General features: G+C 42.2%; 1 protein-coding gene across 2 annotated transcripts in view; it reads right to left on the bottom strand.

Moving 5' to 3' along the window:
- Positions 1-9,310: 9,310 nt before the first annotated feature.
- RNASEH2A (ribonuclease H2 subunit A) overlaps positions 9,311-17,423 on the bottom strand; it is a 48,557-nt gene continuing 40,444 nt past the window's right edge. For both annotated transcript variants that reach the window (XM_053716033.1, XM_053716034.1), the window contains exon 8: positions 9,311-9,980. In XM_053716033.1, coding sequence (XP_053572008.1) covers positions 9,836-9,980 — 145 coding nt within the window. In that variant the 3' untranslated portion in view covers positions 9,311-9,835. The remainder of the gene's footprint in view (positions 9,981-17,423) is intronic.

Raw genomic sequence — 17,423 nt, 5'->3', positions numbered from 1 at the left:
CTGGCGTCTGTTGTTACAATCGTCCATTCTGGCCTGCTGAATGGCATCCCCCTGGACAGATGTGGCCGAGAAAGCCACCACAGAAGAGAATTTCTGGTCTCTTGATCCAGATTCAGAGTAGGGGACAAATCTGAGTAATCCCCATTCCACTGACTTAGCATGCACAATTGCAGCGGTCTGAGGTGTAAGCGTGCAAAGGGTACTATGTCCATTGCCGCTACCATTAAGCCGATCACCTCCATGCATTGAGCCACTGACGGGTGTTGAATGGAATGAAGGACACGGCAAGCGTTTTGAAGTTTTGTTAACCTGTCTTCTGTCAGGTAGATCTTCATTTCTACAGAATCTATAAGAGTCCCCAAGAAGGGAACTCTTGTGAGTGGAAAGAGAGAACTCTTCTTTTCGTTTACCTTCCACCCATGCGATCTTAGAAATGCCAGTACTAACTCTGTATGAGACTTGGCAGTTTGAAAGCTTGAAGCTTGTATCAGAATGTCGTCTAGGTATGGAGCTACCGAAATTCCTCGCGGTCTTAGCACCGCCAGAAGAGCCCCCAGAACCTTTGTGAAGATTCTTGGAGCCGTAGCCAACCCGAATGGAAGAGCTACAAACTGGTAATGCCTGTCTAGGAAGGCAAACCTTAGATACTGGTAATGATCTCTGTGAATCGGAATGTGAAGGTAAGCATCCTTTAAATCCACTGTGGTCATGTACTGACCCTTTTGGAGTAGAATTGTCCGAATAGTTTCCATTTTGAACGATGGAACTCTTAGGAATTTGTTTAGGATCTTTAAATCCAAGATTGGTCTGAAGGTTCCTTCTTTCTTGGGAGCCACAAACAGATTTGAGTAAAATCCCTGTCCGTGTTCCGACCGCGGAACCGGATGGATCACTCCCATTAGTAACAGATCTTGTACGCAGCGTAGAAACGCCTCCTCCTTTATTTGGTTTGTTGACAACCTTGACAGATGGAATCTCCCTTTTGGGGGAGAGGTTTTGAAATCCAGAAGATATCCCTGAGATATGATCTCTAGTGCCCAGGGATCCTGGACATCTCTTGCCCAAGCCTGGGCGAAGAGAGAAATTCTGCCCCCCACTAGATCCGTTCCCGGATCGGGGGCCCTCAATTCATGCCGTCTTAGGGGCAGCAGCAGGTTTTCTGGCCTGCTTGCCCTTGTTCCAGGACTGGTTAGGTCTCCAGCCTTGTCTGTAACGAGCAACAGCTCCTTCCTGTTTTGGAGCAGAGGAAGTTGATGCTGCTCCTGCTTTGAAATTACGAAAGGAACGAAAATTAGACTGTCTAGCCCTAGGCTTGGCTCTGTCTTGAGGCAGGGCATGGCCTTTACCTCCTGTAATGTCAGCGATAATTTCTTTCAAACCGGGCCCGAATAAGGTCTGCCCTTTGAAAGGTATGTTAAGTAACTTAGATTTAGAAGTAACGTCAGCTGACCACGATTTTAGCCACAGTGCTCTGCGTGCCTGAATGGCGAAACCGGAATTCTTAGCCGTAAGTTTAGTTAAATGTACTACGGCATCTGAAACAAATGAATTAGCTAGCTTAATGGTTTTAAGCCTGTTTGAAATCTCTTCGATAGTAATTGAGTCAAGAGTCTCTTCCAGGGACTCGGACCAAAAGGCGGCCGCGGCCGTGACAGACGCAATACATGCAAGGGGTTGTAGTATAAAACCTTGTTGAACAAACATTTTCTTAAGGTAACCCTCTAATTTTTTATCCATTGGATCTGAGAAGGCACAGCTATCCTCCACCGGGATAGTGGTACGCTTAGCCAGAGTAGAAACCGCTCCCTCCACCTTAGGGATCGTCTGCCATAAGTCCCGAGTGGTGGCGTCTATTGGGAACATTTTTCTAAATACAGGAGGGGGGGGGAAAAGGGTACACCGGGCCTATCCCACTCCTTAGTAATTATCTCTGTAAGCCTCTTAGGTATAGGAAATACGTCAGTACTCGCCGGTACCGCATAGTATCTATCCAGCCTACATAACTTCTCTGGAATTGCAACGGTGTTACAATCATTCAGAGCCGCTAATACCTCCCCTAGTAGAACGCGGAGGTTCTCAAGCTTAAACTTAAAATTAGAAATGTCTGAATCCACTCTATTGGGATCAGAACCGTCACCTGCAGATTGAAGCTCTCCGTCCTCATGTTCCGCATACTGTGACCCAGTATCTGACATGGCCCTAGTATTATCAGCGCACTCTGTTCTCACCCCAGAGTGGTCACGCTTCCCTCTAAGTTCGGGTAATTTAGACAAAACTTCAGTCATAACATTAGCCATGTCCTGCAATGTGATTTGTAATGGCCGCCCTGAAGTACTCGGCGTTACCAAATCACGCACCTCCCGAGCGGGAGATTCAGGTACTGACACGTGAGGCAAGTTAGTCGGCATAACTTTCCCCTCGTTTGGTGAATGATGTTCAATTTGTACAGATTGACTTTTATTTAAAGTAGCATCAATGCAATTAGTACATAAATTTCTATTGGGCTCCACTTTGGCTTTAGCACATATAGCACAGAGATATTCCTCTGAATCAGACATGTTAAACACACTAGCAATTAAACCAGCAGCTTGGAAATACTTTTCAATTTAAGTTTCAATAGTATGAAAAAAACGTACTGTGCCTTTAAGAAGCACAGAAGTTATGGCAGTTGATTAACAATAAAATCAAATTTTTACCGGAAAAATTATATATTTAGCAAAGGATTGCCCCCATTAGCAATGGATAACTAACCCTTAAATGACAGAAAAAAAGTACAGAATATAACGTTTTTTATCACAGTCAAGCACTATCTCACAGGTCTGCTGTGAGTGATTACCTCCCTCAAAATAACTTTTGACGACCCTTAAGCTCTGTAGAGACGAACCGGATCATGCAGGGAAGAAAAACAGACTTGTGACTGAATTCCTGATGCGTAGTAAAAGCGCCAAATTAAGCCCCTCCCCCTCACACACAACAGTGAGGGAGATCAGTAAACTGTCAAAAATTGAATAAAATGCCCGCCAAGTGGATAATTAGTGCCCAACACAATTTTTCACCCAGTACCTCAGAAAATTAAACGATTTAACATGCCAGCAAAACAATTAACCTGATAATAAATTGTCACAGAAACCTACTGCTAGCCGTTCTCACTGCAATATAGGCTAAGGTTTATTCATACAGTATCATTCCAGTGAAGTGCCATTCCCCAGAATACTGAAGTGAAAATATACATACATGACAGCCTGATACCAGTTGCTACTACTGCATTTAAGGCTGAACTTACTTTATATAGGTATTTGCAGTATTTTCTAATCAATTCCATTCTCAGAAAATAATAAGCTGCTACATACCTCTTTGCAGGTGACCCTGCCCGCTGTCCCCTGATCTGAAGTATACCTCACCCCTCAGATGGCCGAGAACAGCAACATGATCTTAACTACTCCGGTTAAAATCATATAGAAACTCAGGTAGATTCTTCGGCTCCGGTGCTGTTTTAAAATAAACTTTTGATTGAAGTCATAAAAACTAAGTAAAATCACCACAGTCCTCTCACACATCCTATCTATTAGTTGGGTGCAAGAGAATGACTGGGTGTGACGTAGAGGGGAGGAGCTATATAGCAACTCTGCTGGGTGATCCTCTTGCACTTCCTGTTGGGGAGGAGTTAATATCCCAGAAGTAATGATGACCCGTGGACTGATCACACTTAACAGGAGAAATCCTCATTTCTAAGGAATCTATTATTGTTCCCAAGAAGGGAACTCTTGTTGACGGGGACAGAGAACTCTTTTCTTTGTTCACCTTCCATCCGTGAGATCTAAGAAAGGCTAGGACGATGTCTGTATGAGCCTTTGCTTTTGACAGGGACGACGCTTGAATCAGGATGTCGTCCAAGTAAGGTACTACTGCAATGCCCCTTGGTCTTAGAACCACTAGAAGAGACCCTAGTACCTTTGTGAAAATCCTTGGAGCAGTGGCTAATCCGAATGGAAGTGCCACAAACTGGTAATGCTTGTCCAGAAAAGCGAACCTTAGGAACTGATGATGTTCCTTGTGGATAGGAATATGTAGGTACGCATCCTTTAAATCCACGGTAGTCATAAATTGATTTTCCTGGATAGAAGGTAGGATCGTTCGAATAGTTTCCATTTTGAACGATGGTACCCTGAGAAATCCCTTCAGAGAACTTGTAGATAATCCTTTCTCCAAACCTTCTTGTAGAAAGGATAGAATCTTAGGAATTTTTATCTTGTTCCATGGGAATCCTTTAGATTCACACCAACAGATATATTTTTTCCATATTTTATGGTAAATTTTTCTAGTTACAGGCTTTCTAGCCTGAATCAGAGTATCTATTACAGAATCTGAAAACCCACGCTTTGATAAAATCAAGCGTTCAATCTCCAAGCCGTCAGTTGGAGGGAAACCAGATTCGGATGTTCGAATGGACCCTGAACAAGAAGGTCCTGTCTCAAAGGTAGCTTCCATGGTGGAGCCGATGACATATTCACCAGGTCTGCATACCAAGTCCTGCGTGGCCACGCAGGAGCTATCAAGATCACCGAGGCCCTCTCCTGATTGATCCTGGCTACCAGCCTGGGGATGATAGGAAACGGTGGGAATACATAAGCTAGGTTGAAGGTCCAAGGTGCTACTAGTGCATCTACTAGGGTCGCCTTGGGATCCCTGGATCTGGACCCGTAGCAAGGAAACTTGCAGTTCTGACGAGACGCCATCAGATCCATGTCTGGAATGCCCCATAATTGAGTTATTTGGGTAAAGATTTCCGGATGGAGTTCCCACCCCCCTGGATGGAATGTCTGACGACTCAGAAAATCCGCTTCCCAATTTTCCACTCCTGGGATGTGGATCGCAGACAAGTGGCAGGAGTGATCCTCCGCCCATTGAATTATCTTGGTCACTTCTTTCATCGCCAGGGAACTCCTTGTTCCCCCCTGATGATTGATATATGCAACGGTCGTCATGTTGTCTGACTGAAACCTTATGAATTTGGCCTTTGCTAGTTGAGGCCAAGCTCTGAGAGCATTGAATATCGCTCTCAGTTCCAGAATGTTTATCGGGAGAAGAGACTCTTCCCGAGACCATAGACCCTGAGCTTTCAGGGATTCCCAGACCGCGCCCCAGCCCACTAGGCTGGCGTCGGTCGTGACAATGACCCACTCTGGTCTGCGGAAGCTCATTCCCTGTGACAGATTGTCCAGGGTCAGCCACCAACGGAGTGAATCTCTGGTCTTTTGATCTACTTGAATCGTCGGAGACAAGTCTGTATAATCCCCATTCCACTGTCTGAGCATGCACAGTTGTAATGGTCTTAGATGAATTCGTGGAAAAGGAACTATGTCCATTGTTGCAACCATCAATCCTATTACTTCCATGCACTGCGCTATGGAAGGACGAGGAACAGAATGAAGTACTTGACAAGAGCTTAGAAGTTTTGATTTTCTGACCTCTGTCAGAAAAATCCTCATTTCTAAGGAATCTATTATTGTTCCCAAGAAGGGAACTCTTGTTGACGGGGACAGAGAACTCTTTTCTTTGTTCACCTTCCATCCGTGAGATCTAAGAAAGGCTAGGACGATGTCCGTATGAGCCTTTGCTTTTGACAGGGACGACGCTTGAATCAGGATGTCATCCAAGTAAGGTACTACTGCAATGCCCCTTGGTCTTAGAACCATTAGAAGAGACCCTAGTACCTTTGTGAAAATCCTTGGAGCAGTGGCTAATCCGAATGGAAGTGCCACAAACTGGTAATGCTTGTCCAGAAAAGCGAACCTTAGGAACTGATGATGTTCCTTGTGGATAGGAATATGTAGGTACGCATCCTTTAAATCCACGGTAGTCATAAATTGATTTTCCTGGATAGTAGGTAGGATCGTTCGAATAGTTTCCATTTTGAACGATGGTACCCTGAGAAATTTGTTTAGGATCTTTAGATCCAAAATTGGTCTGAATGTTCCCTCTTTTTTGGGAACTATGAACAGATTGGAATAAAAACCCATTCCTTGTTCTCTTATTGGAACTGGATGTATCACTCCCATCTTTAACAGGTCTTCTACACAATGTAAGAATGCCTGTCTCTTTATTTGATTTGAAGATAATTGAGACCTGTGGAACCTTCCCCTTGGGGGTAGTTCCTTGAATTCCAGAAGATAACCTTGAGAAACTATTTCTAGCGCCCAAGGATCCTGAACATCTCTTGCCCAAGCCTGAGCAAAGAGAGAAAGTCTGCCCCCCACTAGATCCGGTCCCGGATCGGGGGCTATCCTTTCATGCTGTTTTGGTAGCAGTGATAGGCTTCTTGGCCTGCTTACCCTTGTTCCAGCCTTGCATTGGTTTCCAGGCTGGTTTGGGTTGTGAAGTATTACCCTCTTGCTTAGAGGATACAGAATTAGAGACTGGTCCGTTTCTGCGAAAGGGACGAAAATTAGGCTTATTTTTAGCCTTAAAAGACCTATCCAGTGGGAGGGTGTGGACCTTTCCCCCAGTGATGTCTGAAATAATCTCTTTCAAATCAGGTCCAAATAATGTTTTACCTTTGAAAGGAATGTTAAGCAATTTTGTCTTGGAAGACACATCCGCTGACCAAGACTTTAGCCAAAGCGCTCTGCGCGCCACGATAGCAAACCCTGAATTTTTCGCCGCTAATCTAGCTAATTGCAAAGCGGCATCTAAAACAAAAGTTAGCCAATTTAAGTGCTTGAACTCTGTCCATAACCTCCTCATACGAAGATTCTTTACTGAGCGATTTTTCTAGTTCCTCGAACCAGAAACACGCTGCCGTAGTGACAGGAACAATGCATGAAATTGGTTGTAGAAGGTAACCTTGCTGTACAAAAATCTTTTTAAGCAAACCCTCTAATTTCTTATCCATAGGATCTTTGAAAGCACAACTATCTTCGATAGGAATAGTAGTGCGTTTGTTTAGAGTAGAAACCGCCCCCTCGACCTTGGGGACTGTCTGCCATAAGTCCTTTCTGGGGTCGACTATAGGAAATAATTTCTTAAATATAGGGGGGGGAACAAAAGGTATGCCGGGCCTTTCCCACTCTTTATTTACTATGTCCGCCACCCGCTTGGGTATAGGAAAAGCGTTGGGGGGCACCAGAACCTCTAGGAACTTGTCCATCTTACATAATTTCTCTGGAATGACCAAATTGTCACAATCATCCAGAGTAGATAACACCTCCTTAAGCAGTGCGCGGAGATGTTCTAATTTAAATTTAAATGTCACAACATCAGGTTCAGCTTGATGAGAAATTTTTCCTGAATCTGAAATTTCTCCATCAGACAAAACCTCCCTCATGGCCCCTTGAGATTGGTGTGAGGGTATGTCAGAACAGTTATCATCAGCGTCCTCTTGCTCTTCAGTGTTAAAACAGAGCAATCGCGCTTTCTCTGATAAGTAGGCATTTTGGATAAAAGATTTGCTATGGAGTTATCCATTACAGCCGTTAATTGTTGCATGGTAATAAGTATTGGCGCACTAGATATACTAGGGGCCTCCTGTGTGGGCATAACTGGTGTAGACACAGTAGGGGATGATGTAGTATCATGTTTACTCCCTTCATTTGAGGAATCATCTTGGGCAATATCATTATCTGTGGCATTACTGTCCTTACTTTGTTTGGACACTATGGCACAATTATCACATAAATTTAAATGGGGAGACATATTGGCTTTCATACATATAGAACATAGCTTATCTGATGGTACAGACATGTTAAACAGGCTTAAACTTGTCAAAAAGCACAAAAAACGTTTTAAAATAAAACCGTTACTGTCACTTTAAATTTCAAACTGAAAACACTTTATTACTGAATATGTGAAAAAGTATGAAGGAATTGTTCAAAATTCACCAAAATTTCACCACAGTGTCTTAAAGCATTAAAAGTATTGCACACCAAATTTCAGAGCTTTAACCCTTAAATTAACGGAACCGGAGCCGTTTTTACATTTAACCCCTATACAGTCCCAGCTATATGCTTTGCTGAGACCCAACCAAGCCCAGAGGGGAATACGATACCACAAGACGCCTTCTATAAGCTTTTTCAGTGATTCTTAGCTCCTGACACATGCATCTGCATGCCTTGCTCTCCAAAAACAACTGCGCATTAATGGCGCGAAAATGAGGCTCTGTCTATAACTAGAAAGGCCCCCATCTGAAAAAGGTGTCCAACACAGTGCCTGCCGTTTTTCTAAACGTTCCCCAAGATTATAATACCAATAATTAGTTAGAATCTGCATAATATGCCTAGTAAAGCAATCGTTTTAGCCCAGAAAAATGTCTACCAGTTTTTAAGCCCTTTTTGAAGCCCTTTATTCTTTTATGTTTAACTAAGAAAATGGCTTACCGGTCCCCATGAGGGGAAATGACAGCCTTCCAGCATTACATGGTCTTGTTAGAAATATGGCTAGTCATACCTTAAGTAGAAAAGTCTGCCAACTGTTTCCCCCAACTGAAGTTACTTCATCTCAACAGTCCTGTGTGGAAACAGCAATCGATTTTAGTTACTGTCTGCTAAAATCATCTTCCTCTTACAAACAGAAATCTTCATCCTTTTCTGTTTCAGAGTAAATAGTACATACCAGCACTATTTGAAAATAACAAACACTTGATAGAAGAATAAAACTACATTTAAACACCAAAAAAACTCTTAACCATCTCCGTGGAGATGTTGCCTGTGCAACGGCAAAGAGAATGACTGGGGTGGGCGGAGCCTAGGAGGGATCATGTGACCAGCTTTGCTGGGACTCTTTGCCATTTCCTGTTGGGGAAGAGAATATCCCACAAGTAAGGATGACGCCGTGGACCGGACACACCAATGTTGGAGAAAAAGTTTTTTTCCCCCCGATAATTGAAAAAATAATCAGCTAATTAATCTATTTTTAAAGTTAGTTGCAAGCCCTAGCAATATCGTAGCTCTATAACACTAGAATAGTTTTCTATGTGGTCTGTTAAGTCAAGTGTTTGGGTTTTTTTTTTAACTCTAAGACTGACCACAGTGAGAACGAGGTACAGATCTCACAGTATTGCAAAGGTTTAGACTGATACATACACCATTTAAATCGATTCAATAATCAAGATGTGTACATACTTGTCAGTAGTTGCATATGCTCTCAGACCTGCACAGTGGAAATGCTAACTGTGCCTTACTCACAGATTAATATAAAGCCTTGCTGTTGCCTAGTAACATTTACAAACACAAGTAAACTAGAAAGCATATCTTAAATGATACTATACCAAATAAGTATAAATCTATACATAAACATACAAAAGGTTTACACAAAATATTTTGCAATCATATTTATTAACAATTGTGTTTATTTTAATAGGGCTATCAATGTCAAAGACCACTAGGCAAAGTATAAACATCACACGTAACACAAGATGCACATCACTCACATCTCTGTGAGCCAGTGTTTGTCCTGGCATTACAATGGGTCATAGCAACAAGATATGCTACCTCATTTGCAAGATATAAAATTTACAAAATTTGAAAAAAACTTTTTTTTATTCAGAACACAGCTCAAAAATTGTGAGCACAAAGTCCTTTCAAATGTCACATTGTTGAAATATAAGACCAGCATACATCTTTATTACACTCTCAGAAATGTCATCTCAGATATACAGGACGTGCATAGGACAATGGTTATTATATCTACACAGGGCTAGAGTAAATGTCTTACAATGCTGAGATGCAGGGTGCACACAAACAGCTGTCCCTATGAAATCTGAGCTTTATACCAAGTGCTGTAGATCCAAATACATCTCAGTATTATTGATATTAAATGTCTCAGTGACATTTTTATTTCCTTATAAATCCACCAATGGCTCCAGTTGTCTTTCCTGAAAAAACCTGTGGATTCGAGGCTGAGACACCTCCTTTTGCACAAAAAAGGACTTGACGGATGGGGTAGATTTACCAGCTGCACCGTCTGCATCATCATCCTCATCAGCCCTGCTCAAGGAAAAAACACAAAACAAAAACTAATAATGTACAGCAATAGGTATTTTGTCTCTAATGCACACACACACAAATAAAAATATTAAATACAATTATAAAGTTAGTTGTCAGGAAGACCACAGCCATGTGCACTGGCTGAAAAGCAGAACTACCAGTGCTTTAACGATGGAAGCAATGTGACCAACAACAAAACATTCTGTTTTTCACTACAAGAACACCTAATATATTTGAAATGACTTTTTTTAAGATGCATTCAAAAAACAGAATTTATGCTTACCTGATAAATTTCTCTCTTGTGATGTATCGAGTCCACGGATTCATCCATACTTATGGGATATTCTCCTTCCCAACAGGAAGTGGCAGAGAGAGCACCCACAGCAGAGCTGTCCATATAGCTCCTCCCTTAGCTCCACCCCCCAGTCATTCGACCGAAGGCTAGGAAGAAAAAGGAGAAACTATAGGGTGCAGTGGTGACTGAAGTTTTTTAAATAAAAATATACTACCTGTCTTAAATAGACAGGGCGGGCCGTGGACTCGATACATCACAAGAGAAAGAAATTTATCAGGTAAGCATAAATTCTGTTTTCTCTTGTAAGATGTAACGAGTCCACGGATTCATCCATACTTATGGGATACCAATACCAAAGCTTTAGGACACGGATGAAGGGAGGGACAAGACAGGTACCTTAAACGGAAGGCACCACTGCTTGAAGAACCTTTCTCCCAAAAATAGCCTCCGAAGAAGCAAAAGTATCAAATTTGTAAAATTTGGAAAAAAGTATGAAGCGAAGACCAAGTCGCCGCCTTACAAATCTGTTTAACAGAAGCCTCATTTTTAAAAGCCCATGTGGAAGCCACTGCTCTAGTAGAATGAGCAGTAATTCTTTCAGGAGGCTGCTGGCCAGCAGTCTCATAAGCCAAACGGATGAAGCTTTTCAGCCAAAAGGAAAGAGGTAGCCGTAACCTTTTGACCTCTCCGTTTACCAGAATAAACAACAAACAATAAAGATGTTTGATGGAAATCTTTAGTTGCTTGTAAGTAGAACTTTAAAGCACGAACCACATCAAGATTGTGCAACAGACTTTCCTTCTTTGATGAAGGATTAGGACATAGCGAAGGAACAACAATCTCCTGATTGATATTCCTATTAGAAACAACCTTAGGAAAAAACCCAGGTTTGGTATGCAAAACCACCTTATCTGCATGGAAAACTAGGTAAGGTGAGTCACACTGTAAAGCAGACAACTCAGAAACTCTTCGAGCCAAAGAGATAGCTACTAAAAACAAAACTTTCCAAGATAGAAGCTTAATATCTATGGAATGCATAGGCTCAAACAGAACCCCTTGAAGAACATTAAGAACCAAATTTAGGCTCCATGGTGGAGCAACAGGTTTAAATACAGGCTTGATCCTGACCAAGGCCTGACTAAACGCTTGAACGTCTGGGACATCTGCCAGACGTTTGTGTAAAAGAATAGACAAAGCAGATATTTGTCCCTTTTAAAGGAACTAACTGATAATCCCTTCTCCAATCCTTCTTGGAGAAAGGACAAAATTCTAGGAATCCTAATATTACTCCATGAGTAACCCTTGGATTCACACCAACAAAGATATCTGCGCCAAATCTTATGATAGATTTTCCTGGTGACAGGCTTTTTAGCCTGAATCATGGTATCAATGACCGACTCAGAGAAACCACGCTTTGATAGAATCAGGCGTTCAATCTCCAAGCAGTCAGACGCAGAGAAGTTAGATTTGGTTGCTTGAATGGACCTTGGATTAGAAGGTCCTGCCTCAATGGCAGAGTCCACGGTGGAACAGATAACATGTCCACCAGGTCTGCATACCAAGTCCTGCGTGGCCACGCAGGCGCTATCAGAATCACTGAAGCTCTCTCCTGCTTGATTCTGGCAACCAGAAGTGGGAGAAGAGGAAACGGTGGAAATACATACGCCAGATTGAAGGACCAGGGCACTGCTAGAGAATGTATCAGTACCGCCTTCCAAACAAGGAAGTTTGGCGTTCTGTCGGGACGCCATCAGATCCAATTCTGGTGTGCCCCATAGCTGAGTCAGCTGGGCAAATACCTCCGGATGGAGCTCCCACTCCCCCGGATGAAAAGTCTGACGACTTAGGAAATCCACATCCCAGTTCTCTACCCCTGGGATATGGATTGCTGAGAGATGGCAAGAGTGATCCTCCGCCCATCGGATTATTTTGGTTACCTCCATCATCGTTAGAAACCTCCGTGTTCCTCCTTGATGATTGATATAGGCTACAGTCGTGATGTTGTCCGACTGAAATCGGATTAATTTGGCCGCAGCTAGCTGAGGCCATGCCTGAAGCGCATTGAATATCGCTCTCAGTTCTAGAATGTTTATCGGGAGGAGAGATTCCTCCTGAGACCATAAGCCCTGTGCTTTCAGGGATTTCCAGACTGCACCCCAGCCTAGCAGGCTGGCATCTGTCGTTACTATGAGCCACTCTGGCCTGTGGAAACACATTCCCTGAGACAGGTGGTCCTGAGACAACCACCAGAAAAGAGAATCTCTGGTCTCTTGGTCCAGATGCAGTTGAGGAGATAAATCTGCATAATCCCCATTCCACTGTTTGAGCATGCATAGTTGCAGTGGTCTGAGGTGTAGGCGGGCATAAGGAACTATGTCCATTGCCGTTACCATGAGTCCGATTACCTCCATACACTGAGCCACTGATGGCCGAGGAATGGAATGAAGAGCTCGGCAAGTGATTAAAAGTTTTGATTTTCTGACCTCCGTCAGAAATATTTTCATTTCTACCGAGTCTATAAGAGTCCCTAGGAAGGAAACTCTTGTGAGAGGGACGAGAGAACTCTTATGTTCACATTCCATCCGTGAGATCTCAGAAAAGCCAACACGATTTCCGTGTGAGACTTGGCTAGCTGGAAAGTCGACGCCTGAATTAAGATGTCGTCTAGATAAGGCGCCACTGCTATACCCCGCAGTCTTAGAACCGCCAAAAGGGACCCTAGCACCTTTGTGAAAATTCTGGGAGCTGTGGTCAACCTGAAAGGAAGGGCCACAAACTGGTAATGCCTGTCCAGAAAGGCGAATATGAGGAATTGATGATGATCTCTGAATAGGGATGTGTAGATACGCATCCTTTAAATCCACGGTAGTCATATATTGACCCTCCTGGATCAGAGGAAGAATAGTCCGAATAGTCTCCATCTTGAAAGATGGTACTCTGAGGAATTTGTTTAGAATTTTGAGATCCAAGATCAGTCTGAAAGCTCCCTCTTTTTTGGGAACCACAAACAGGTTGGAGTAAAAACCTAGCCCTTGTTCCGCTCTTGGAACTGGGCGGATCACTCCCATGGTATGTAGGTCTTCTACACAGCGTAAGAACGCCTCTCTCTTTGTCTGGTTTGCATGCAATTGAGAAATGTGAACTCTCCCCCTTGGGGGGGGGGAGTCTTTGAAGTCCAGAAGATATCCTTGGGACACAATTTCTAAAGCCCAGGAATCGTGAACATCTCTTGCCCAAGCCTGAGCGAAGAGAGTCTGCCCCCTACTAGATCCGGTCCCAGATCAGGGGCTACCCCTTCATGCTGTCTTAGAGGCAGCAGCAGGCTTCTTGGCCTGTTTACCTTTGTTCCAAGCCTGGTTAGGTCTCCAGACTGACTTGGCTTGGACAGAATTCCCCTCTTGCTTTGCTGCAGGGGAAGCTGAAGCGGGACCTTTGAAGTTCCGAAAGGAACGAAAATTATTTTGTTTGGTCCTCATCTTATTTGTTTTATCCTGAGGGAGGGCATGGCCTTTCCCTCCAGTGATGTCTGAAATAATTTCTTTCAGTGTAGGCCCGAATAGGGTCTTTCCTTTGAAAGGGATGTTCAACAACTTTTTTTTGATGACACATCAGCAGACCAGGAATTAAGCCATAACGCCCTGCGTGCTAAAATGGCAAAACCTGAATTCTTTGCCGCTAATTTAGCCATTTGGAAAGCGGCATCTGTAATGAAAGAATTAGCCAACTTAAGGGCCTTAATTCTATCCATAATATCCTCCAATGGAGTCTCCACCTAGAGAGCCTCTTCTAGAGCCTCAAACCAGAAAGAAGCTGCAGTAGTTACAGGAACAATGCATGCAATAGGTTGGAGAAGAAAACCTTGATGAACAAAATTTTTCTTTAGGAGACCCTCTAATTTTTTATCCATAGGATCTTTGAAAGCACAACTGTCTTCGAAAGGTATAGTTGTACGCTTAGCAAGAGTAGAAATAGCTCCCTCCACCTTAGGAACAGTCTGCCACGAGTCCTGTATGGTGTCAGATATGGGAAACATTTTCTTAAAAACAGGAGGGGGAGCGAACGGAATACCTGGTCTATCCCACTCCTTAGTAACAATAGTCACAATCCTCTTAGGGACTGGAAAAACAGTGTAAACAGGAACCTCTAAGTATCTGTCCATTTTACACAATTTCTCTGGGACCACTATAGGGTCACAATCGTCTAGAGTAGCTAATACCTCCTTGAGCAATAAGCGGAGGTGTTCAAGCTTAAAGGGCCACTGTAAGTAAATATTTTCTATGCCTGTTACTAACTAACTACCCCAAATACGCTTTTTATCAATAGCATTTCATTAACATATCTCTACCGTATATCAGAAATCTTGTCTGCAAATTTAATTGATTTCCAAACCCACTCAGTGGGTATCCTTTGCTCTGTACCAATCCGTTTACAATACCTAGGTTTCAAAATGGCGCTTTAAACACAAAGTTATTGGTTTAAGTATTTTGAACATGCAGTGCTGAAAATAGTGGGCAGGATAACGTGACATCATCGGCGAATAAAAGATATAACTTTTAGAACGTTATGAAACTTCGTTTTGGAGAAAATATAGGTCAGTAGGTTTTAATTAATGTTTATTAACTTTAATATGTTAGTTGTTTAGCTTAAAAATTATAACAGATAGTAATCCTTTAAATTTAAAGGCCGTCATATCAGAATCTGTCTGAGGGAGCGTCTTTCCTGAATCAGAAATCTCTCCCTCAGATAACAAATCCCTTACCCCTACTTCAGAACATTGTGAGGGTATATCGGATACGGCTACTAAAGCGTCAGACGGCTCAGCATTTGTTCTTAACCCAGAGCTGTCACGCTTTCCTTGTAAACCAGGCAGTTTAGAGAAAACCTCTGTGAAGGTTTTATTCATAACTATGGCCATGTCTTGTAAAGTAAATGAATTAGACGCATTAGAGGTACTTGTCACTTGTGCGGGCGTTACTGGTTGTGACATTAGGGGAGAGCTAGATGCTAAACCCTCATTTCCTTCTAACTGAGAATCATCTATTGCAATATTTTTAAGTGCTAAAATATGCTCTTTATAATTTATAGACATATTAGTGCAAGTGGGACACATTCTAAGAGGGGGTTCCACAATTGCTTCTAAACACATAGAACAAGGATTTTCCTTGTTGTCAGACATGTTAAACAGGCTAGTAATGAAACAAACAAGCTTGGAAAACACTTTAATCAAAGAAAATAACACTTTAAACAAAAACGGTACTGTGCCTTTAAGAGAAAAAAAGCTGCACAAACTCTGCAAAATAGTGTAAAAAAGCAGTAAACAAAACGAAATTTTTACAGTAGCATCATAAAGCCTTAGTAACTTTGCACCATTATGCAAATAAACAATTAACCCCTTAATGTAAAAACCGGATTGAAAAAACTTCAAAACCGGTAAAATAACGTTCAGCACCTTGCCACAGCTCTGCTGTGGCGCCTACCTGCCCTTTAGGAACGATTTGTGGGGAAAAAAACCTCCTTACAGCCCTCAAATACAGCAGGAATCTCTGGAGAAGTAGCTGGATGCTTCTGAGGTAAACTGTGCAACTGAAAATAGGCCCCTCCCACCTCACTCGATGTTATGGGCCTAAAAAACACCACAGAGTGTTTCTTAAACTAGCCATGTGGGTTAATAACCCTTAAACAAGCCACAAAGACCCCTTAAAGTCCCTCAAAAAACGTTTTATTTGTAATTAAACCAAAACGTTTTTTCCTATTAGTGTCACCAGTAACTATGAGCCCTTTATGCAAGCTTGGATTCCTCTTTTACTGAATACAGCTTACCTTTCCCTCATGGGGATATTGCCAGCCTTTTCTAGAAATAACAGTCTGCCTAGAAAAAAATAGACTGAACATACCTTAATGCAGTTTAGCCTGCAAACTGTTCCCCCAACTGAAGTTTTCCTTTACTCTTCAGCCCTTGTGAGAACAGCAGAGGATCTTAGTTACAAAATGCTAAGATCATCATCCTCCTTGCAGAAATCTTCATCCCTTTTCTGCCAGATAGTAAATAGTACACACCGGTACCATTTAAAATAACTAACTTTTGCTTGAGAAAATAAAAACTAACATTTTTGTCACCACACTCCCTTTGCCCTTCCTAGCAGTTAAGCAGGCAGAGAATGACTGGGGGTGGAGCTAAGGGAGGAGCTATATGGACAGCTCTGCTGTGGGTGCTCTCTCTGCCACTTCCTGTAGGGAAGGAGAATATCCCATAAGTATGGATGAATCCGTGGACTCGATACATCTTACAAGAGAAAAGTAGTTCACTGTCCCTTTTATAAGTAGGCCTGTAGTCACATGGTATGTGCAAAGATGAAACCTAATGGTTGTTAAACAGCAACTACATGCTAGATATGAAGTAGTCAAATCAAAGATTAGCCTTAGAATATTTAAATGTATTTTTACAATTGGACTAGTTGTTTATATATTGAAAATGTAAGTGTAAAGGTTTAGCTTCTATAATGTAGAACTAGTTTTTTATTTTTTATTTATCTCTGTTTGTACAAACAAAGCTGTGTGCAAACCCTTTTTATTGCCCGTTTTAGATCTGTCCCCAATTGTTTTCAGCAGGGGAAACAGATAAGCAGCAACAAGTTCAAACATGGCGGCACCCAATACTTTAAAGAAACTCAGTGGAATTTAGAAAAGCAAACATTTCAAAAAAAAAAAAAAAAAGATACAGGAAATAGGGCATTTTTTCAACTACACATAATTAAACATTTTATATTACAATCTCATACTGTGTAAGATTCCTTTAATATGGGTCAAAACAGATGGTTAGAATGAAGGGACACATATTGGAGAGCAATAAAAAGAGCTGTGTATGGATAAGATGGGGGAGGGAGTGTGACGTACGCTGAAATCCTTCTAATGCAACACAAGGTCTGTCCGACCTCTTTCTCTCTCCCTCATGCAAAATAATCTGACACCGCTAATCTAGATGATCACAACAAACATGAGGAACCAAGGCCAAGATAAGCAGAGAAGGAAACAGCACCTACAGGTTGTATATGTCTTTACAATGAATTGAGAAGGGGATTGTACTTTATTAACCCTCTATCCAGCAGACATGCACTTTGCTATTTCTTCATTACACCTGTCTTTTGCTC

Source organism: Bombina bombina, chromosome 6, assembly GCF_027579735.1.
Source record: "Bombina bombina isolate aBomBom1 chromosome 6, aBomBom1.pri, whole genome shotgun sequence".
Taxonomy (NCBI): domain Eukaryota; kingdom Metazoa; phylum Chordata; class Amphibia; order Anura; family Bombinatoridae; genus Bombina; species Bombina bombina.
This window is presented reverse-complemented; position numbering and strand designations above follow the sequence as displayed.